This window comes from Oncorhynchus kisutch, unplaced genomic scaffold, assembly GCF_002021735.2.
Source record: "Oncorhynchus kisutch isolate 150728-3 unplaced genomic scaffold, Okis_V2 Okis02a-Okis13b_hom, whole genome shotgun sequence".
In the NCBI taxonomy this organism is placed as follows: Eukaryota; Metazoa; Chordata; class Actinopteri; order Salmoniformes; family Salmonidae; genus Oncorhynchus; species Oncorhynchus kisutch.
This window is the reverse complement of record NW_022261979.1, coordinates 5,514,657-5,539,083: the sequence shown is the minus strand read 5'-3', so window position 1 is coordinate 5,539,083 and position 24,427 is coordinate 5,514,657. Positions and strand designations below refer to the sequence as shown.

General features: G+C 43.4%; 1 protein-coding gene and 1 long non-coding RNA gene across 8 annotated transcripts; one reads left to right on the top strand and one right to left on the bottom strand.

Moving 5' to 3' along the window:
• Positions 1-746: 746 nt before the first annotated feature.
• LOC109882686 (RNA-binding protein 12B) lies at positions 747-13,023 on the bottom strand. 7 transcript variants are annotated; one of them, XR_004206623.1, is made up of 7 exons: positions 12,852-13,019; positions 4,120-4,199; positions 3,670-3,722; positions 3,472-3,556; positions 3,150-3,256; positions 2,886-2,938; positions 747-2,634 (listed from the first exon to the last, which is right to left on the bottom strand). XR_004206623.1 is itself a non-coding variant. In XM_031811799.1 (7 exons), the coding sequence occupies exons 1-7, from the start codon at positions 5,883-5,885 to the stop codon at positions 2,625-2,627; spliced, it is 426 nt and encodes a 141-aa protein (XP_031667659.1). In that variant the 5' UTR covers positions 5,886-6,919; the 3' UTR covers positions 747-2,624. The 7 variants fall into 7 exon arrangements, 5 of the variants coding, with proteins under 5 accessions (XP_031667659.1, XP_031667658.1, XP_031667656.1 ...); XR_004206622.1 differs by lacking the exon at positions 12,852-13,019 and adding an exon at positions 5,069-5,503; XM_031811799.1 differs by lacking the exon at positions 12,852-13,019 and adding an exon at positions 5,848-6,919.
• A 4-nt stretch (positions 13,024-13,027) lies between these two features.
• Positions 13,028-23,680, top strand: LOC116359246 (uncharacterized). Its single transcript, XR_004206624.1, has 3 exons — positions 13,028-13,151; positions 23,067-23,203; positions 23,311-23,680. It is a non-coding gene; the product is annotated as an uncharacterized LOC116359246 (long non-coding RNA).
• Positions 23,681-24,427: the final 747 nt, after the last annotated feature.

The following is a 24,427-nucleotide window of genomic DNA, read 5'->3' as shown; positions in this document are numbered from 1 at the left end:
CAGTTGGCCGAGTACGGCAATAGTCAAGTAAACACTTTAATCTGTTTATTTTAATCGTCGTAAATTCAAAATAGAAGCATACGCCGATTAAACCCTGATTTTAGTTTTTTAGCAATCTTTCGAATTATCATCACATCTAAACAGTTTAATCGGAGTATCTGATCTGCGCATGTGCTAACACCGCCTCTTATGCGCGAGTGACTCTGGAATTATGCAATTTACAAAGTATGCAATTTACAAATAGTTCACATACAAACTTTATGTCCCAACTCTGAATCAAATAGACTTGGCAAAAATAACATGATTTCGGTGGTAGAACGTTTATTGGCCATTTTTGGAATTGATTGAAGTCCCATCAGGTAGCCTGATTTCAGATGCGTCCATGATTAGGAAAATCGTTCTTGCAGAACATGTAAACGTTTTAAAACGAACTATTATATTAATCTGTCTGGACTCACTGTAGACGTAACTCATGAACATCAAAACGCCAGTAGGGGAGATGTTACACAGGATCTGTGCGCACCACTGGCGCAGTTTTTACACCAGTGAATTACCACTAGAATGGTTATTGTCTCTGGTTTCTCGTTTACGCTGTGTGACTACAATTTCTGTTTTAGTCTTACATGTAAACTAGATTACATGGCGAGGTTTCATTATTACAGATTTTGATAATGCAAGGTTCGAATTTGAGGTATAGTCAGCATTTGAGCTGCTTCTGGTGTAAAATGACACTTCACAAGACAACATTTGTCATACATTTTTTTATTTTTTATAAGAGCACAGAAATGTACAGGGCTATTAGGGCAGATCCCAGATCAGCTCATACGTCTTGGAGCAAGGAGAGGATGTGCACCATAGCCTATTTAATTTTGTGTACTATCTTCACAATGTGCAACTTGAAAGTCAAAATCAATGTGGGGGGGGGGGGGGGGCACTTATTTAACCTACTGCATATCTGAAAATACATGGTTACACTTTGGCAGTCCCTTTACATTAGCATAGGAAAGTCCTCTCAGCCTTGTATCAACAAAAGGCCAACATCTTGGAATGAAGCCCGCCATCATGACTAAGCCTCGATAGGCAAATAGCTTATAACAAAATAAGGATAAATTAAATAAATACACTTCAAAAATAAACAGGCACTCAATTTCCCCCATTCCACACTAGAACCACAACAGTCTCCCCATTCCACACTAGAACCACAACAGTCTCCCCATTCCACACTAGAACCACAACAGTCTCCCCATTCCACACTAGAACCACAACAGTCTCCCCATTCCACACTAGAACCACAACAGTCTCCCCATTCCACACTAGAACCACAACAGTCTCCCCATTCCACACTAGAACCACAACAGTCTCCCCATTCCACACTAGAACCACAACAGTCTCCGAACACAAGCTGCATAATAAACTACCCCTTATGTACACAGGCAAGTCAAGGCGACGGGTTTCACTAACTCTGTGCTAATTTACACAGCTGTTATTCACATTCAACTACTATAGAATAAACTGAGAAAAGGTGCAGTAGGGGAGAGATGTACTATTTGATATGACTAGAGGACTGACCCTCAGAGGAGTGGGGGAGAGATGTATTATTTGATGTGACTACAGGACTGACCCTCAGAGGAGTGGGGGAGAGATGTACTATTTGATGTGACTACAGGACTGACCCTCAGAGGAGTGGGGGAGAGATGTATTATTTGATGTGACTACAGGACTGACCCTCAGAGGAGTGGGGGAGAGATGTACTATTTGATGTGACTACAGGACTGACCCTCAGAGAAGTGGGGGAGAGATGCACCATTTGATGTGACTACAGGACTGACCCTCAGAGAAGTGGGGGAGAGATGTACTATTTGATGTGACTACAGGACTGACCCTCAGAGAAGTGGGGGAGAGATGTACTATTTGATGTGACTACAGGACTGACCCTCAGAAGGATAGTGTGCAAAGGCAGGCTCAGTTTTCAATGGGGGAATAGAGACAAGTTATGCAGCAGGCCTATACTTCAACATTCAACTAGTTGATATAAGTCAATAATCAATCTTCAGTGACAATATCAAACCTAAAACACCCATACTCCAACATATGAAAAAGTGAAAGGGTTAAATGAATGTAGTGTTGGTCTTGGGAGGTCGTTGTAAGGTTACTCAGAGTCAATGGCCTCCAACTGAGGCGTTATTAGCATTATGCCATATGTAAACATCACACAGTGCAAGGGGCATTTGTTAGCATCAAGGCACATCATTCAACCACGCATTATTATTTTAGACTGAAACACACCATTTAAAACATGTAGGCTACGGTACATTTTCAGGTTTGTGTCCACCAAAGGAACCAACATTTGTCAAAGGAAAAAAAAATATATATATATACCTCTCGCTTACAACTCTCATGGTCATGGCTGTTTATGATCTGAACCCTATCGACCCTGGTCAAAAGTAGTGCACTAAATAGGACATAGGGTGCTATTTGGGACGCATCCCATGCCTGTGGTGTTCTGGGCTCAACTGGGATTTTTGTTGTTGTTGTTGGTATATCACTCAATGGCAGAGCAAGTTGTAGTGGTGTGTGGTTTGAAAAGCAGCAGCAGCAACCAGACTTCCTGGCTCCATGTTAGCCTAGGCAAGCCTAAACGAGAAAATATTCACACAAACATGTTGGATTAATAAATCATTCATTATTTCTACAATTGTGTTAAAATAGATATTGCACCCAAAAAAAGAAGCTTTATTGACTTCTACAGAAGCTGTGGTAAAGGAAAACACTTTGGTCTGATTTCACAGAATCTCTCAAATCTTCACCTAATAACTGTAGATATTCTTTACAAAATGTATCTTCGCACCAGGCAAGTTCATTGACACACTTGTATTTTTACTTACATTTCATTGTTTTCATCAAACCTCTTCTCCAACCATGGCACACCAGGTTCTCTCTGTGGAAATGAATGAACATTCAATATCAGGAATTTGCAATAAGCCACGTTAAGTTATGGCACTGAGAACAGGTTAAAGGTAAACATACTGAGCAGGTTGGCAAGTGATACGAAAGGTAAATCAAAAGGAGAGGCTTCTGAATTTACTCTGATTCAATAAAGGAACTACTAAACAAGCCATAATTGAGTACGAGTCGAATGACGAGCTTACTGCCTTTTCCAAAACAACAGGATGTTCTGGTAAGAAGTCCGGTTTTCTTTTGGCAATGGGGGAACTGGCCAGTTGAATCAGGAAGTCTCTAGTGTAAGATATCCTCACTAGGAGAGAGAATCACTTGAATCAGTCAACATCCATACACGATAACATGTGGATTGTGTCCCAAATGGCACCCTATATAGTGCACTTCCTTTGAGCCTTGGTGAACAGTAGCGCACTATAGGGAATAGAGTGCCATTTGGGACACAACTATGGACTAAAGTAATTCAAACATTTTCAACTCACACTTCTATAGATAGATAGATAGATAGCTTACCTTTAGTTGGGGTGGAGTCTTTTTGTGGTGTCTGAGTATGGAGATGGAGGATTTCAAAAAACTGTTCCACTCCAATACTGTTAATCTTTCCACAGGATAAAAACATGGTCAATGCAAGAAATAGATTAATCTTATAGACTGACTACTTATCCAAGCACGTAATTGTCAGTTCTCTGGGTAAAACTATGCATCACTCACTGTTTTTTCTCCAGCTTGTCCACACGCAGATGGCTCATTTCTAAAGCAGGAATCTGTATAAAGAGAAAGTGGGACACTGGCTGCAGTTGGATTCTCTACCCTTCTCTTTGAAGTGTGCACTCACTCACTCACTTCCCCTCATCGACTAAAAAGGAATTGACTTGAGTAAGAAATATCGTAGAAACTGACAACCTTTGCCTACACCAATCCTATCCTTTTAAATATAACAGGGAGGGAGCAAGAACACACTTTGGGTAGAAGGGTAGGTAGGTAATCAGATCTTGAATACTGCCTGTTAGCCGACACATTCATTCATTTTTGTTCTTAGTCCATGACTGTTTGTGAGGATCACACTTCATAAAATTGGGCCAAGGATGACTTAAAAAGTAGCAAGAGGTGTAGGTTGACAGTTGAACATGAGAGAGAGTGAACTAGTCCAGTTAAGTTTACCCTGGTCAGTACTGCAGCGCCGCAGTGGTCTGGCTGGCTGCAGGTGCTTCTGTAAGATCCGCCTCCTTGACACTTCCATCCTGTAACAGCAAAGTGTAATGAAGCCGTCTAACTTAGGATGTCATGGTCATGTCTATTTAAAGTTAGTCTGGTCCCAGATCTGTTTGTGCTCTTGCCTGCTCGGATTGTCAAACTACAATGAGAGACAATTGTATGATTATGACGGCACAGATTGTCACTCGAGCTAATTCAAAGTGGTGCGTGTCACCCACCACATTTGATAAAAACATGACCTCAGGTCTTTCATCACTCGCTCATCAGCACTGCAAAAGCTGAAGTGTTGACTTGAATTGATTCGTTTTGACCCCATAAAAAGGTGATAAGTTTATTATTCTAGAAAGTTTGATGTTTTGACCGGGGCTAGTTACATAAGATGTGAATGTTGTCTTTAATAAACTAGCAACAGATAATTTGACAGATGAGTTAAACTATCCTAAAAACTCTCCCAGTCAGCTGATTTGCTATTTCCAAAAAGCCTAGCTAGCTAGCACTGGCAACCCCATTAGAAATCCACCGGATAACGTTAGAAAAACGAGCTATGCTTTATCAACTTTGATTTATGGGTTTTAATCAATTCAACTTGGCTAAGTTAGTTGTTAAGTTGTGACAGTCATTTCGCGTGAAATAGCTACTAAATGGATGCAGTATCTCGGTGAAAACTTTCAGCGCTAGCATTCCCATCATCGCTAGGCGGCTGGCTAAATAGCCATGGCTGCCACCTAACGTTAGCTAGCGAAGTTATCTCGTTGGCCATTAAAAAAAAAAAAAAATCGAATAATGCTGACCGTAATTTATTTATCATGGCAACAAACAAACAAAAAGTTTCTCAAGTTCTGTTCACTATGAAAACCCTAGCAGGCTACCATTATTGTGTCTAGGTCATATTTACCTGACCCTGTATGTTCGGCGACACAGGCGTGCCTTTCCCTTCCGAGAGATGCCACACTGATGAGGTGCCGTTTCTGCTGTGGTCACAAAGGTTCAACACCAGACGCGCAGCAAAGCAACGTTTCGAACGAAATACACGCGAGCGGAGACGAACGGGTTACGGACGCAATCTTTCCCTATTGAAATCCGTGCAGAACAAATTCTTAGAATATCATACTGATATCAAACGGCGTTTTCCTGCTTTATCGTCATGTTCACCGTTACAATACTCGTTTGATAAAATAACTTTAAAAGTTCTGCTGCACATTTTCCAAGGCAAATCTGTCTGTTCAGTTATCTGGCCTTATTGCTTAAATATACATTTGTGTTACAGAAATAGGATAATTGACAATAATTATTTCAATAAATGTAATTGGCGTGTCAGTATGTAGTAAAGTTCATGTTTATGCCACAAGAGCGCGCTATGGTACAACGCCATGGGCCATTAGACTGGAAAGAAGAAATGTACCTATCGATTCATTTTATACGTGTATATATATATATATAAATAAAATGGTCACATATACCGGATAGCTGCAGTGCCTTGCTCAAGGGCACATCGACACCTTGTCAAAAATCAAATTTTATTTGTGACATGCGCCGAAAACAGGTGTAGACTTTATCGTGAAATGCTTACTTAGGAACCCTTTCCCAACAATGCAGAGTTAAAAAGTAAAGCGGGATTAGCACAAAAAGTAAATAGTAAGACAAAATAATCAGGCTATATACAAGAAGCCTTACCAGGTCAATGTGCAGGGGTACGAGGTAGTTGAGGTCATTTGTACATGTAGGTAGGGGTAAAAGAGACGAGGTAATCAGGATAACGTAACAGCAGCATGTGATGTGTGAGAAAGTGTTCATATGAGTTTCTCAGCTGCCTTATGGTTTGGTGGTAGAAGCTGTTAAGGAGCCTTTTGGTTCCCGACCTGGCGCCCCGGTACAGCTTTTTTTCCTTTTTAACTAGGCAAGTCGGTTAAGAACAAATTCTTATTTACAATGACAACCTACACCAGCCCTACCCAGACAATGCTGGGCCAATTGTGTGCTGATTGGGACTCCAATCACGGCTGGGTGTGATACAGCCCGGATTCGAACCAGGGTGCCTGTAGTGACGCCTCAGGCACTGAGATATTGTGCCTTAGATCGCTGCACCACTCAGGAGGCCCGAGCTTGCTGTACGGTAGCAGAATGAACAGTCTATGACTTGGGTGGGTGGAGTTCTTGACCATTCTTAGGGCCCTTCTCCAAGGTATTCGAACCAGTGACCTTTTGATTACTGGCCCAAAGCTCTAACCGCTAGGCTACCGGCCACCCAGTTATTACTTCAAGGTTTAAAGGGGAAAACCGTCATTTCTGTGAGATAAGTGAACAACATTCTATCCTTTGGTCACCGTAGTCCAACTCTTGGTTACTTCTGGAAATTGGGTAGCTGGAATTAATGTAGGTGCAATTCACAGATCCTCAGTAAAGCGTGAAAGTCTCCTGCCTTCTAAACTCGGGCTTTATTCTCACTGCTCCTGACGAACTAAATACATGCATCTGCAACAGAATCAAATAAAAAGGGAGTGAATGCAGACAGTTACACCCTTTGCTTGTGTTAAATCCTGCATAACTTGCCGTATGATTTGGGGAATACCTAACGTATATAGATACTTAACAATTTGAGTGTTAGCGTGTGTCCCCCAGTTGAAGTAAAATAACATTGCATTCATGGTCATTCTGATTCCAAAGACCACCAGATTGACCACAGGGAGAAAAAAGGACCATGGGCAATGCAGTATTTATCATACAACACAATATCTTAGACAATCTTGGAAGATGACAACAGGAGAACATTATGAATTTTAATCAAAAGAATTTCCACTAAGTTTAAATGGACAACTTTTACACTACAGAATGCAATAAACATTTAAACAAATAGTAGCAAAATTAAGTTTTACCTTCACCCAGCTGTTAAAGAAAATACAATTTCAGGCAAATTTCACTAAAAAGAAAAAGCTTCAGAAACAGGCTACATGACAAGCAAGCGATGGGCAAAATACAAATAAATCATTTTGTTATTCTTTAAGGGGGGGAAAAAAACTATGGACAAAAGGTTTGTCCGTTACACATTGAGTAGAAGGCTATATACACATACACACACAGTATTTTTTTAAATCTACAATTGTTCAGTCGCCATTGTTGGAATCCATCAGACTAACCAAATACTGTGAGTTGTTCTTCCTAAAACATCACATTTTAAAGCCCCAAAAGGTTCTTTCCTGTTCTATACGGATTTCACACAAAAACTAGTTTTACTTTTCTGCTGCCTATTGGTCTTCCACTCAATTCCTCAACTGCCGTTAACGCCTCCAAGCGAGATCCAAAAACAACCGTTGCTGAGCCTTTGGGAATCCCTTTGTTGTCATACTGCAATGAGACCGATCCAGGAATTACACGATATCCATAGCAAAAGTCATAGATTTCGTCAATTCTGATAGTCGAAGGCAGATTAACCAGTTTCAGGCATGTTGGACCATCAAACTGCTGCGGTGCAGAAGGTCCATAGCCTCCATGTCTATGAGCAGAGCCATTGCCCCGGTTGTCAAGCAGAACAGGGCTTTCCATCATTTGAGAATCGAGACCCAGACTGCTGCCTCCATGAATATGAACCTGCAGGTCGTTCATAGGAAGATGGCCTATATCAGGGTTTACCCTGTAATCAGTGTACAGATGGGACATCGCCTCACTGTTCCTGGCCAGGTACCTCTCTGAGCTTCTCTCTATCTTTTGCTCTTTCACTGCAGGTTCACCAACACCAAATTCACGCATCTGAGCCAGAGAAATGCATTTCAGGATGAGATTTGTTCCAAGAAACCCTTGCCCATTCAGAGACTGTGCCCTCATAGCCTCCTCCTCAGTCTGAAAGATCACCAAAGCCTCTCCAAGCCCATTGCCCTTATGGTCAAGCAGCAAAACAACAGCCTCCTCTGAGATTCTGAAGCCTAGGAAGAAGTCCACAATCTCAACTTTGCGCACGTCGAAAGGCAGGTTTCGCACATACAGGCAAATCTTCTCAGATTCATACACATCCTTCTCGGTCTCTCTTGGAGGCCTTTCCTGAGATCGGCTGGAAGACCTTTCAGAGGGTGGTGTGCCCTCCATTGTATTTCCCCCAGATTCTAGCATGGTGACCATTTTCTCTTTCGAGATAGGAGAGATGTACACACATCGTTTGAGAAATTTCTTCTTGTGAAGAGTCAAGGCAGCACCGTAGTCCCTCAGGTTGTTGAACAGCACAAATGCGGACCTTGTCTCTGACCCATACTTGTCAAGAAGGTGAAGGATCTGATCATACTTGAGGTCTGCATGAATGAAGATCTCCTTTATGTCCCTCTTCTCCACTAAGTAGGGAAGGTTTTCCACCAAGACACAGAACTCATCATTGGAAGGAGAAGGGGACTTAGACCTGTAGGCCACTGGTGAGAAAGACCTAGCACGGTCTGGAGGAGACCTCTCAGTGGGAGCTGAGGAAGGCCCTCTTCTAAACGTACCACTGCTGTTCCATGCCAACATCTGTTCCCTACCAACATCTGCCTTAAAATACTGCTCTTCTGAGCATACATCGATTTCCACAAACCTAGTTCCAATGTAATGCCGATTTCTTTTCAGACCCTCTCTAGCATCCCGTCTGGATTTGAACTTGACAATTCCTTTCACATTTGGTTGGCCGCGGTCATTTCTCATTATAATAATGTCCTCCACCTCTAATCCGCTAAAGAATTCTTTCACGTCGTCTTCGTTCGTAGTAAAAGGCATGCCTTGCATAAGCAAATACAAGTCATCTTGACTGATGGGCTGTGAGGAAGGCTTTCGGGCCTGACTACGTACATTACTGTAAGACCCTGATCTACTGCCCATCTCTACAAGCTCTTTTCTTCCAGGTTCCTCATTCCTGCCCTCTCTTTCCGGTCTTCTGAAACCTTCCTTATACGGCCTCTTTTTGGTCACCTCGGGTTTTATACTTTGCTTGAGAACGGCCTGCATTTCTGACTTGCTGCTCAGCCGTAAGTGAACCGGAAAACCTTTGATGGATCCCTCCGAACGGGTCATCGCCCGCCTCGCGTCTTCATCGGAAGCAAAGATTATGAAAGCCTCCTCACGCTCCCCACCAATAATGTGCACCCCACCATCTGGGATTTTGAGGCCAGTGAAGAAATTGCGAACATCCTCAGAACCTGCAGTGATTCTGAGCCCCTGTAAATGGATGACCACCGCCATTCCGACAACAGCACAAACAGCACCACCTGTAGACAGAGGGGTACATAATAGCATTATTGCAGAACAGTCGTGTCCAGCTCACCAATGCTCTCCAGACCATTCCACTATAACATCACCAAAACAGGTGACACCTTGAGAATGAAAACAGCAACTGAAAATGTTCTGAAAGGACTACGCTGTGCACAAATCTGAAGGTCCCAATACGACACTTACGCCACTACAAAAATGGAAACACCATAAAAAATCTATATACAGGCAACAACGGTAGGTCGGAGATTCTAACATCTGAAAGATTAGTATGTCATCTCCAGGAGTGACAAAGTTCAACCATTAAACTGGATGTCCCTTTCACAGAGTGTTCCATCTCAAATCAGCTGTGCATACATTAAATGCATCAGGTATGAACCTTCACCATAGTATAATGGCAGGCTTTCAATCTACAATTCCAGGCTTCACTTTATTCAATAGTGTTAAAAGGTTCACAAGTTTCATGCAATATTCTCCTTCATTAAGTCACATATACACTACATGACCAAGAGTATGTTGACGCCTGCTTGTCGAACATGTCATTCCAAAACCACAGGCATTAATATGGAGTTGGTCCCCCCTTTGCCGCTATAACAGCCTCCACTCTTCTGGGAAGGATTTCCACTAGATGTTGGAACATTTCTGCGGGGACTTGCTTGCATTCAACCACAAGAGCATTGGTGAGGTCGGGCAATTAGGACTGCCTTGCAGTCTGCGTTCCAATTAATCCCAAAGGTGTTCAACGGTGTTGAGGTCAGGGCTCTGTGCAGACCAGTCAAGTTCTTCCACACGGCAAACCATTTCTGTATGGACCTCACTTTGTGCACGGGGTCATTGTCATGCTGAAACAGGAAAGGGCCCTCCCCAAATTGTTTCCACAAAGTTGGAAACACAGAATCATCTAGAATGAAATTGTATGCTATAGTGTTAAGATTTCCCTTCACTGGAACCAAGGGGCCCGAACCATGAAAAACAGACCCAGACCATTATTCCTCCTCCCCAAAAGGTTACAGTTGGCACTATGCAATGAGGCAGGTAGGGTTCTCCTGGCATCCGCCAAACCCAGATTTGTCCATCGGACTGCCAGATGGTGAAGCGTGATTCATCACGCCAGAGAACGCATTTCCACTGCTCCAGAGTCCAATGGCGGTGAGCTTTACACCACTCCAGCCGACACTTGGCATTGCACATGGTGATCTTAGGTTCGTGTGCGGCTGCTTGGCCATGGCTGTGTGCTCGATTTTATACACCTGTCTGCAACGGGTGTGGCTGAAATGACAAAATCCACTAATTTGAAGGTGTGTCCACATACACTATATACACAAAAGTATTTATTCTCTGTGTCGCTGGCATGAAATTGTGTATTTGCCAGAAACTCTCCAAACTATATGAGAAACAGGCATATATTTCAGACCATCAGAATATCCAGACCACAAAAAAACAAATTTCTGTAGATACTTAATATCTAGCAATAACCCATCAATCATTAGGCCTACATCTCGACATACCATACACATACACACCATAATTGATAAATAGGGGAATGAGATGGGGAATGAGATTAGCCATGGACATAGTTAAGCGCTTTTCGGACAGCAGAATATCGCCTAGTACCCCTCTGAGTACACCACTTGTCCCTCAAATCAAAGCGGCTAGTGTCTCCGGCAGCTGTTCCAAAGACTGTGACCATAACAACGAAATAAACATAATCGACGTACGAACGAAGTAACGCTATACGTACGAACGAAGAAACGCTATAACGCCATAAGCATTCATAAAAAAAAAAGTATTTACACGCAACAGAAATTATAAATCCAAAAAATGTATTAGGGAGAAAAATATGTATTGTTAAACGTGACTCTAAACTGACAAGTGTTTGCCAGTGGGCAAGTTAGCTGATCCTGCTGTTGGACGTCAGTGTGGATGTATCGCCACGCAGGCTACATGTTCTACTGTGATTGGTCAACAACGGCACCCCTTGAAAATAAGAGCAGAATCCTATTTTCTCTGGCTGAGCGGCTTCCGTGTGCAATGAGAACCACCGACCGCTCCGCCTGGATAGAATTGTGCCACCCCGTGCTTTCTGTCCGTGCCTTTAATCCTTTTCTTTGATATGTATCAGTCCACAGAGTCAGATATTTTTATCTTTACCTTTATTTAACTAGGCAAGTCAGTTAAGAACAAATTCTTATTTTCAATGACGGCCTAGGAACAGTGGGTTAACTGCCTGTTCAAGGGCAGAACGACAGATTTTGTACCTTGTCAGCTCGGGGGTTTGAACTTGTAACCTTTCGGTTACTGGTCCAATGCTCTAACCACTAGGCTACACTGCTGCCCCAATGGGCTTTTCCAATACAGCAGTGTTGTTACTCCAGTCCATACACCCTGGTGTATTACTAATAAGGAAAGTGTTTCCATCACTACGCTAAGGACTTGGAACAGTTACTTACTTACTTTGTGTTAACCATGTTCTGGAAAAAAAGTTACTTTCCCAGGTCTGGCGTGAGTAAGTTCACGGCCCAAGACCTTTCGATTTTTGGGGGGCCAGGCCTCAGAGGTGGAAAAAAACAAGTCTTCAGTCCAATCACCAGGGTAAAGTCTACTGGAAATGCACCATAGGCATAAGAGTAATATCTGGCATACTTGAGTATGATTAGTCGTTCTGCTGCACAAATCAAAAAGAAGCAGCCCACACCCTACTGTGACGGCTACTAGTCAAAACGTCATGCCACAAAATACATTTCATGTAGAGCACACACACGCCATTGGTCAATTTAACGCCAACATATACTGACACCTATAAAAATATATAATTTGTATAAACTAGATAGATTACTTTTTACGGCGAGCGAGATAAAAAATCTCCAGTCGCACACCGTGATTCAGGGTTTCATAATCATCGACCATTAACATAATTGGAGGGGGCGACATTTCAGTTAAATGCAGAGAAGAGAAGAAAACCGTCACAAAGCAACCAGTGCGAAACGCACTCATCTGGCTAGAACAAATCAGGATACGTGAAACTAGTTAGAAAAACCAAAAGCTATGCCATCACTTGAGGAAGTTAGCACACTGTTCCTAGGCCGTCATTGAAAATAAGAATTTGCTCTTATTAACTGATTTGCCTAGTTAAATGAAAGGTCAAACAAAAAAATAAACAGCCCACCATAGCACGGTTCCTAACGTTAGCTAGCCACTGTGTATGCTAGCCGGTTAGTTCAGTTGAACAGCCACATTGTCAGCGTTTTAGTTACCTAAGAAAATACACCATACAACATTAAACACTGAATTAGTATTTGTTTTAAAGAAAGTCGCAATCTAACGTTAGCTAGCTACATATCAGCTAGCGTAGCTAACAACGCTAGCTAGCAGGGCCTTTTAGCCTGGCTACTCGTAAAATAACGCTACGCTAGCATGATAATTTCATCCCAAGAGTCACACCGAAGAGAGAAACTTACACAGGCAGCGAGAGAAAATGTTATTTCTTAGAAAATGTGACCAAAAAAATCAAAAGGATGGCGGGAAATAATATATTTTTTGCACTTCTTGAGGATATAACACGTTTGGAAATACGGAAACGGAGAAGTTAGAAGATCTCGCAATGTCAGTGTTGCCGACTCCTCAGTAAGGAACGTAGCTATTGGCTGTCCTAAAAGTCGATAAATGACGTCATCGCTTAATTTGTACAATTGACAATGTGCATGTAATTGTGATGTACGCTGTAGGAGAGAGGAATAACGTCGTGGGAGAGATAAAAAGTGAGTAAAAAAACACCCTAAATATGTTTAGAATTACAAATGAACGTTCTTTTGTCCATTCTTGTTTTTTTTATGTCACAATTCCAACCCTCCTCCTTTATCCGGGCTTGGGACCGGCAAAAGTGACCCAAAAGAGACACTCTGGCTGAATTACTTACTTTTCTATTTTTGTTTTTTGTTTTTTACTTTAGTTTTCTAAATTTGGTTTGGTTTTTAACCTTATGGTCCACTTAGGAGCCTACAACAAGTAGGAGCCTACAATAAGTCACAGTAAAACGTGAACATTTTTAACCATTACATTTTTAAAAACTATTTTGTATACAATCTACATTAACAATCTAAATGGACCAAAAAGAGACAGTAGAAAAAACTGTCAATCAAATCAAATCAAATTTATTTATATAGCCCTTCGTACATCAGCTGATATCTCAAAGTGCTGTACAGAAACCCAGCCTAAAACCCCAAACAGCAAGCAATGCAGGTGTAGAAGCACGGTGGCAAGGAAAAACTCCCTAGAAAGGCCAATACCTAGGAAGAAACCTAGAGAGGAACCAGGCTATGTGGGGTGTCCAGTCCTCTTCTGGCTGTGCCGGGTGGAGATTATAACAGAACATGGCCAAGATGTTCAAATGTTCATAAATGACCAGCATGGTCGAATAATAATAAGGCAGAACAGTTGAAACTGGAGCAGCAGCACAGTCAGGTGGAAGTTGAAACTGGAGCAGCAGCATGGCCAGGTGGACTGGGGACAGCAAGGAGTCATCATGTCAGGTAGTCCTGGGGCATGGTCCTAGGGCTCAGGTCAGTTGAAACTGGAACAGCAGCATGGCCAGGTGGCCTGGGGACAGCAAGGAGTCATCATGTCAGGTAGTCCTGGGGCATGGTCCTAGGGCTCAGGTCCTCCGAGAGAGAGAAAGAAAGAGAGAAGGAGAGAATTAGAGAACGCACACTTAGATTCACACAGGACACCGAATAGGACAGGAGAAGTAACAAACTGACCCCAGCCCCCCGACACATAAACTACTGCAGCATAAATACTGGCAATGTGAGAAAGTTATGTTAACTAGTCTGGCCCTAATTCAGGTAAAAAATACACTGCTCCAAAAAATAAAGGGAACACTTAAACAACACAATGTAACTCCAAGTCAATCACACTTCTGTGAAATCAAACTGTCCACTTAGGAAGCAACACTGATTGACAATCAATTTCACATGCTGTTGTCCAAATGGAATAGACAACAGGTGGAAATTATAGGCAATTAGCACTCCTTTATTGGGCAACTCCCAATAAAGGAGTGGTTCTGCAGGTGGTGACCACAGACCACTTCTCAGTTCCTATGCTTCCTGGCTGATGTTTTGGTCACTTTTGAATGCTGGCGGTGCTTTCACTCTAGTGGTAGCATGAGACGGAGTCTACAACCCACACAAGTAGCTCAGGTAGTGCAGCTCATCCAGGATGGCACACTAATGCGAGCTGTGGCAAGAAGGTTTGCTGTGCCTGTCAGCGTAGTGTCCAGAGCATGGAGGCGCTACCAGGAGACAGGCCAGTACATCAGGAGATGTGGAGGAGGCCGTAGGAGGGCAAAAAAATTGCCACTGGTGCCCTGTGCTCCTCACAGATGAAAGCAGGTTCACACTGAGCACATGTGACAGTCTGGAGACGCCGTGGAGAACTTTCTGCTGCCTGAAACATCCTCCAGCATGACTGGTTTGGCGGTGGGTCAGTCATGGTGTGGGGTGGCATTTCTTTGGGGGGCCGCACAGCCCTCCATGTGCTCGCCAGAGGTAGCCTGACTGCCATTAGGTACCGAGATGAGATCCTCAGACCCCTTGTGAGACCATATGCTGGTGCGGTTGGCCCAGGGTTCCTCCTAATGCAAGACAATGCTGGACCTCATGTGGCTGGAGTGTGTCAGCAGTTCCTGCAAGAGGAAGGCATTGATGCTATGGACTGGCCCGCCTGTTCCCCAGACCTGAATCCAATTGAGCACATCTGGGACATCATGTCTTGCTCCATCCACCAACGCCAACGTTGCACCACAGACTGTCCAGGAGTTGGCGGATGCTTTAGTCCAGGTCTGGGAGGAGATCCCTCAGGAGACCATCCGCCACCTCATCAGGAGCATGCCCAGGCGTTGTAGGGAGGTCATACAGGCACGTGGAGGCCACACACACTACTGAGCCTCATTTTGACTTGTTTTAAGGACATTACATCAGCACATTCAGCACATTCAACGATGTAAAGAAAAAAGTATTTAATAACATTTCATTCATTCAGATCTAGGTTGTGTTATTTTAGTGTTCCCTTTATTTTTTTGAGCAGTGTATATATTTTTATGTAAGCCAGGGTGGGATCAGCCAGTGGCGGCTTCCCGCATGCGCAATTCATTTGCAATCTGGACACGAAGGGGTGAACATCTCCTGTTCTGACTGCAGCTGGGAGGGACTGCTGTGTGAGGACTGGGCCTCCTGTGAGTGCATTGGGACGTGGGGTGGGGGCCCACAGCAGCACCTGCTGCTCGTTGAGAAGAGTAAGAACGATAAGTGCTTTCACGTCAGTCTCCAAAAGTCTCCAATAACACCAGAAAAAGTCGCTAGATTTGTCGCGAGTCGCTTTTTTGAAAATGTGTCGCTACGGGGGGTTGGCAACACTGTCTCGCATGTCATTTCTTCTTCTTCTTCTTTGGCATCATGGCGTTCACACATTTTGTTTGTGCATGCCGCCACCTACTTTGTGGTTGTGTGTGTTAAATCACGTTACATTTTGTGATACAAAAAATATATATATATAAATACACACATAGTACCAGTCCAAAGTTTGGACACACCTTCTCATTCAAGGGGTTTTCTATATATTGTAGAATAATAGGGAAGACATCACAACTATGAAATAACACATATGGAATCATGTAGTAACCAAGCAAATCAAATTGTATTTATATTCTTCAAAGGAGCCACCCTTTGCCTTGATGATAGCTTTGCAAACTCTTGACATTCTCTCAACCAGCTTCACATGAAATGCTTTCCCACATATGCTGAGCACTTGTTGGCTGCTTTTACTTCACTCTGCATTCCAACTCATCCCAAACCATCTCAATAAGGTTGAGGTCGGGTGATTGTGTAGGCCAGGTCATCTGATGTAGCACTCCTTCACTCTCCTTCTTGGTGCAACGCACCCCCACACCATCACACCTCCTTCTCCATGCTTCACGGTGGGAACCACACATGCGGAGATCATCCGTTCACATACTCTGCGTCTCACAAAGACACGGCGGTTGGAACCAAAAATCAGACCAAAGGACAGATTTCCACCTGTCTAATGTCCATTGCTCATGTTTCTTGGCCCAAGCAAGTATCTTCTTATTATTGGTGTCCTTTAGTGGTGGTTTCTTTGAAGCAATTCAACCATGAAGGCCTGATTCACACAGTCTCCTATGAACAGTTGATGTTGAGATGTGTCTGTTACTTGATCTCTGTGAAGCATTTATATGGGCTGCAATCTGAGGTGCAGTTAATTGCCGATTTGAGGCTGGTAACTCTAATGAACTTATCCTCAGCAGCAGAGGTAACTCTGGGTCTTCTTTTCCTGTGGCGGTCCTCAAATTAAATAAAAACATACTGTTTTTATTTAATTTACTTTTCTGCTCTTTTGCACACCAGTATCTCTACCTGCACATCATCATCTGCTCATTTATCACTCCAGTGTTAATCTGCTAAATTGTAACTATTCGCTCCTATGGCCTATTTATTGCCTACCTCTTCATGCCTTTTGCACACAATGTATATAGACTTTATTTTTTCTACTGTGTCATTGATTTGTTTGTTATTGGCTTGCTTATTGTTTACTCCATGTGTAACTCTGTGTTGTTTGTGTCACACTGCTTTGCCCTATCTTGGCCAGGTCGCAGTTGCAAATGAGAACTTGTTCTCAACTGGCCTACCTGGTTAAATAAAGGTGAAGAAAAAAAAACAGAGTTTATGTGCAGGGGTACGAGGTAGCTATGTACTGTACATATAGGTTTGGGTCACGTTACTAGGCAACAGGATAGATAAGACAGTAGCAACAGCGTGTGTGTGTGTGTGTGGGGGTAGAGTCCAGTATGTGGTGTGTGTGTTGGGGTGTCAGTGTAAGTATGTGTGAGCGTGTGGGTAGAGTCCAGTATGTGTGTATAGAGTCAGTGCAAGAGAGTTTGTGCAAAATAGGGTCAATGCAGGGAGCCATTTGATTAGCTATTTAGCAGTTTTATGGCTTGCGGGTTGAAGCTGTTCAGGGTGCTGTTGGTTCCAGACTTGGTGCATTGGTACCACTTGCCGTGTGGTAGCAGAGAGAACAGTCTGACTTGGGTGTGAGAGATATCCAAACACAGGCCTATTGATTTCAGGGCAAATTTGCCTTAACATCACCATTGATCTTAAAAACGGCAATTGGAGTTGAATCTGGACAATAGTTTGAAGGATACAGATTTCCCTGTGGGGGAAAGCTGTGGAACAGGTTGGAGGGTGCAGCTGGCCAAGGATTCCCAGCGAGTCTTCTCACTGAAGTGGGAGAGGCATCACAATACATACAGGTTAAGTCCCAAATGGCACATTACTCCCTGTGTAGTGCACTACTTTTGACCAGAGACCTGTAGGGAACCTAGTCAAAAGTAGTCCACTATAAATAGGAGGGTGCCATTCGGACACAAACAAACACTTTCGCTGAGAGGCCAGCAATTCCCTGTGTATTAAATAATTCAACTGATCCATCCAAACACTGTACTTACACATGTAATTACAATGTAATAAAGACATGCGATTTTCCAAGAAGTCTTTCAGATGGACATCATACAAGTGTTTGTAATGGCACATCTGGAACAAGCCTGAGGGGTGAAGGAGTCTGGCTGCAGGTAAAGGGCACACAGACCTAATCAGTTCCAAGGGCTCCACACCTCAACTCAGGCCACTGGAGAAACCACCAACATCAGCAATTTACACTGAGGGACAATTGAATTGACATGTATTTAATACAAGGCATTAGTAACAAAATGCTATGGTCAGCAGAGTAGAACGTATTGCCCTTCTATCACAATGTAGTCATTGTCCTTGGTTTGCATCCCAAATGGAACCCTATTCCGTACATAGCCCCTGTCAAAAGTAGTGCACTATGGTCAAAAGTAGTGCACTATGGTCAAAAGTAGTGCACTATATAGGGTGCCATTTGGGATACAGACTTGTGTCTGACTATGGGTACCTACCTGACTGTGGTGAGGCTGTGGACAGGCAGCAGTATTCCAGCCATGCGTGAGGTGATGTGTGTATTCATCACAGAGAGGGATTCTGCTGCTGGTGTAACAACAGAGAGAGAGAGAGGATGATGTGCTCATGAGCGCCCTCTGTAGGGCCTGGGCTCAGGGTCAGGGCCTGGTCATTATGAAACAGGAGCACATTGTCAGCAGACATGAAGGCAGGCGAGGACCAGGGCCCATATTCATAAAACTTCTCAGAGTGCTGATCTAGGCTCAGTTTTGCCTTTTATATCATAGTCACTATTCTATCCTACGTATTCTAGATATACTAAATATTCTATCCACATACTGTCCTTAATATCTTTACAGCTAGATATTACTGAACTGCTGGGAGCTAGGAACACAAGCATTTACCTACACCTGCAATAACATCTACTAAATATGTGTATGCGACCAATAAAATATAATTTGATGTTGAATCAGATTATTATGGACAGGGAGGACCTGATCCTAGATCAGCAGTCCTACTAAAGCTTTTTGAATACAGGCCCAAGTCTGACTCAAAACTAGACATTTGGTATTCCTTCTGGGTTTAGTATTATTGGGCAACGAAGGCTACTTTTGACTCAAAGAAGACAAACACAGACCTTTGCAGTGAGGCTAAACTCAGCAGTGTGCTGTAGTGTTGAACGGGATTCTCTGCACTTTGGTGCGGCGCCACTGATCCAGTCAAAATGTGACCGAAACGTGTCACGGATCTCCTCACACAGCTTGGAACTGAGCCCTGGAACAATGACAGCACAAACAGTCAGCAAACTCATCATCGCCAATTATGTTATGCTGCCTAGATGACTAGATGTTTTCTATCAGCATAAAGGACATTTCTCTGAAGATCGCGACTACACACCAGCAGGGCCAGTTTCCCAGACCCAGATAATACGTTCAGTCCTGGACTACAAAGCTATTTCAATGGAGATTCTCCATTGACTGTGTTGTTTAGTCCAGGACTAGGCTTAATCTGTGTCTGGGAAACTGGCCCTTATTACTGTTCACTGACCTCTATTCTTTCCAAATTATGCTAGAGCCCATGTCTGCATCTCAAATCACAAATTTTTCCCTATAAAGTGCACTACTTTTGAGTAGAGTCCCATATCCCTATGGGCACTGGTCAACAGTAGGGCACTACATAGAGAACAGGGTGCCATTTGGGACTGGTCCCATGCTTACCCACCAGATCCTGTGTCCCCCACTCAGGCTGTGAAGTAGCACCCCTCCAATGTTGTAATCTATTCTCTCCACCTGCATCGTCTGCTGGAGTAAACTATTACTCTCCTCGCCCCAATGTTCATTGTAACCTTGTGGGTTTAAATAGCAGTATCATAACAACTCAGAGCATTCTGTAAAAGGTATCCAGGGCTCTACAATGCGAGTATTTCACTCGCATTTGCCCTTAAATTGATGTGTGCGAACCGGAAAAATGATTTACGAGCACAGTGTGCGAGTAAAGATTACAATCTACCGTAATCTATTTTTTTTTCTCCCCACAAGCGCCAACCACAGTAGGGTTTTCAGTGCTGACGCAGTCCAGTCAGAGTGAGAGAAAGGTGAACAACACTGGGGGGAAAGTATTGGTATAGGCTGTAAATTAACGTGCAGACTAAGCTAAAAATGAAGCCCATTACATTTTTATTTTAAGCGAATAAGAGACGAGGAGAAAGAGTAATCAGGCGAGGGGGATTCGCAAGGTTCAACTAATGAAGCCTCTTCACAAGGTTTACATGAGGCGCTTAGCGAAGCTACGGTGACCCCCGGCTGTCACTTCAACGTCCACTGTAGCCGGCGGAGGGAGAACATATAGATTCAACGCGAATTGGCTCAAAATGTTACCATGGCTAGAGTTAGAAAACAATGTAATGTTCTGCAAATATTGTAGAAGGCTGCAACAGGCAGGCAACCCGTCCTTCGTGTCAGGAAACCCGCATCTGAAAAGAGATATAGCGCAGCGAAACATAACATCTGTCTGCGGCATATCCAGTGCAGAGATCTGAACATGTTGAGACAGGAGACACCATAAACCACGGTGTCAGCAGCCTTGAGGAGGCAAGTGCTGCTGTCTGAGGAGGAGACAGCTGAAAATAAGCTAAACATACCATACTAAATTGCGAAAGAACCTTTAGTCAAATTTGGTCGGACAACAGACTTCGGAACACTCCATGCCATTGGTAAATTGTTTATCTTTATAGGCGTTATTTTGGTGTAAAATTGAATCCTTATTCGTAATGAAGATATAATTTATTTAGTAATAAATGCTTTTGTATTATTATTTTTTGGTCCATTCGAGGTGTTTTGGATGCCACCAAGACCGCATATCGTGCTGTTTGCCCAGAGGAAGATGGAGGGTCATGGATGAAGAAGTGGGTCTCCTTTGGGGCAGATGGTGCCACCATGGGGGAGTGATTGACCACCTGCAGAGAGGCAGGCGGGCATATAATCCCAATCCACTGTATGCCACATATATTTGTAACTAATAAATGATCTGATTTAGTTTCAGATTTATTTGCTATCAGATAAAACTAGGACCCCCTGTCCGGGGGTGTCCTCGGATGGGGCCACAGTGTCTCCTGACCCCTCCTGTCTCAGCCTCCAGTATTTATGCTGCAGTAGTTTATGTGTCGGGGGGATAGGGTCAGTTTGTTATATCTGGAATACTTCTCCTGTCCTATCTGGTGTCCTGTGTGAATTTAAGTATGCTCTCTCTAATTCTCTCTCTCGGAGGACCTGAGCCCTAGGACCATGCCTCAGGACTACCTGACATGATGACTCCTTGCTGTCCCCAGTCCATCTGACCGTGCTGCTGCTCCAGTTTCAACTGTTCTGCCTTATTATTATACGACCATGCTGGTCATTTATGAACATTTGAACATCTTGGCCATGTTCTGTTATAATCTCCACCCGGCACAGCCAGAAGAGGACTGGCCACCCCACATAGCCTGGTTCCTCTCTAGGTTTCTTCCTAGGTTTTGGCCTTTCTGGGGAGTTTTTCCTAGCCACCGTGCTTCTACACCTGCATTGCTTGCTGTTTGGGGTTTTAGGCTGGGTTTCTGTACAGCACTTTGAGATATCAGCTGATGTACGAAGGGCATTATAAATAAATTGGATTTGATTTGTTAAACAATACTGTGTGTGTCTGTGTGTGCTCTAAGTGCTGGAATGGTAAATACCACAGAATTATTGTTTTCTGTTGGCACAAGAGATGGGGGGGGGGGGGGGGGTGAATTGTTTGGAAGATTCTGTTCTGACTTTCACAGGCTAGAGCTGGCAATACTGACCATTCAGAAGAAAGAGACAAATGTGTCTGTCGTGTATGATCTTCTGAATCTGATATGTATCACTTCAGAAGATGTATCACTTCAGCGGAAAATCCAAACGAGAGCTCTATGTTCTCGGGCACGAGCTCAGTGTAGATATTTGCACACCGTCTAGCGTCGAGGGAACTCGCTGGATCCCCCATGTCCACATAGCCCTCAGTGTTCCTGAGGCATGGACGAGACAAGGACCTTACCTCTGACGAAGGCCAGGACTCCGTTGTTCTGCAACACATCAACAACAGCGGACGTTCAAGGGCAGGCAAAGAAGGTCTGTTTTACACAGGAAATGGAATACAACACTAGTTTTAAAAAATAGGTCAAATTAACTTTCAGAATAAAGTAATTTACAGGTGCTAGTTTATTTACTCACTACTTAACCGATAAAGCGGGAAATGGAGAATGCACGTGTGTATTCTGCCATTTTCTCTGACATGTTTGAGGAGCTATCCTCACTTAGCCTCACCCTGCAAAGAAATGACCTGATCCTCCCCCAAGCCATGTCAGAGTTGAGGAGCTATCCTCACTTAGCCTCACCCTGCAAAGAAATGACCTGATCCTCCCCCAAGCCATGTCAGAGTTGAGGAGCTATCCTCACTTAGCCTCACCCTGCAAAGAAATTACCTGATCCTTCCCCAAGCCATGTCAGAGTTGGGGAAGACAGTGGCCTGACTGGAAGCACTAAAGCTTAGGGCAAAGGCAGGAGGCATGCTGGAGAAGATCCAGACCATGCTTGCTCAGCAGCAGGGTGATGAGAGGAGATTCCAGGTGTGTTAGGCTGAGAGCTTGTTAGGATGCAAGAGAAATCGATTATTAAAATCAACGATTAAGACTGATTCCCACACTGAGAATCTATGTATTCGTTACCCAATAGAACAATTTGAGGATAAGGAGGGAAATGCAGTGGAGAAGTCTTCAAAAAATGTTTATGGGAGACAGACAAATGGCCAGACATGTCATTGTGTGTGTGTGTTATTTCTGTTAAAGGGTATAACACTGAAGGGGAATCTGAAAGGCTTCACAGACCTCACCAATCCCTAGCTGAAGCAGCACATGGAGGCGGCCATCAACATTGGCGTGGATGATCTCAAAGCCATGTTTGCTGAAGAATGAGGGTGTCCAGACCCCAGTGGAGACTTTCAGAGTGCTAAACCCTGACACATGGCCAGAAGACCAGGCCAGCCTTCTCACCTTTGGCAATGATGGTGTGGCAGACCTGATGAGGCATTTCAAGGAGCTGAGAATTTATTTGACACTGCATTGCCATATGAGACAATGTTATATTTGCATATTTGCAAACTCACTTGCTCTGTTAAATCCTACAGATTGGGGTGCAACATGGCTGCAATCCAGGATGAGTGGCAGGGGCTGAAAATCCTGGTCAGCCACAATTTCAAGGACAAGTCTTAGTGGCATGTGGGAGACCATGTTGACAAAGGACCCCTACAGGCACGATTACAAGGTAGACTAACAGTCCAGAGTGGTTATGTATGGTATCCTTTTATGGTTGGTTTTGATAAGTTAATGGTAAGATTAAAATGGAATTGAAAGATATCATCTTTTCCCTAGAACATACTGGAGTTGGTGCAGCTTATGCTGGTGCTGCCCATTTCAGCCGCCCAGTGTGAGTGAGGCTTCTCTGCACAGAACTCGATTAAGATTGACAAGAAGCTGCCTTGGGGTCTCTACCACCGAAGACCTGATGAGGATCAGCCTGGGGGTCTTCTGTCGAGGAGTTGGATCCCACTCCTGTCGTGGACCGCTGGCTGACCTCTAAGCGTGCCAACATACAAAAGCAGCTGGACAACTGATATCCTTTGCGTCTAGTAGCCATGAGTCAATGTGTGATTGGTGGTATGTGTCCCTTAGTACACGCACGCAGTATAATTATGTATGTAATAAATTGTTTGTTAATAAACTCTCGTGTTACTTGAACATTTTTCATTGTGCTCCTAAATTTATTTGTGTGCTTCTACATTTTTATTTTTATTTAGAAGCACATGTACTCCTTGGGGGAAAAGTTAGCACATAGCCCTGGTATCCCTCACAAGCTATTTGGGGATTGTTCAAGTACCTTGTTCAAGTCACAGTCACTTTGGTACTGTGAACTATGGACCTGCAATGATACTTTTTTATCCAAAATTGATCACCTGTCATTCTGCTTGCTCTGGACTGCACCACTCTTGGTAATGAGTCTCCATTCCAAGCCCAGCTGGTTTACACACTGGCCAACCTGAAGCACATCTGCAGACATCTATCAGTATGGTCTTGCAGTGATCCAGCTAGCACAACTGTGCTCTGATAAACAGAACAAAACCCCAACTAGTCAAATCACGAGGAACATCCTTTTTTTTCTTCACTTTTCAACATAAACATTGAGCTTGTATGGTAACTAGCTATGTCAACTAACTGAATATCTATCACATTAGACTTGTATCACACATAGCGAGCTAATCATGAACGTAGGCTACCTACAAACAGTGGGGTGTTTGTTACAAACAATCCGCCAGCCAGGTGATTAACTTTAGCTTCGTTCCACAAGCAGAACTTCTAGACACTTGGACGTTTCCAGTTTGCACGTTATTATCCAACTAGATAGTTGGTGGGGAACAGTGGGAAAGCTAAATATATATATATAAAAAATAAAACTATATTTTATCGTCATGATGGAATGTCGAGAGGGGAG

What these genes read in the sequence shown, in the direction of transcription:
- LOC109882686 (XM_031811795.1), bottom strand. Translation starts at nt 9,366, where the DNA reads ATGGCGGTGGTCATCCATTTACAGGGGCTCAGAATCACTGCAGGTTCT.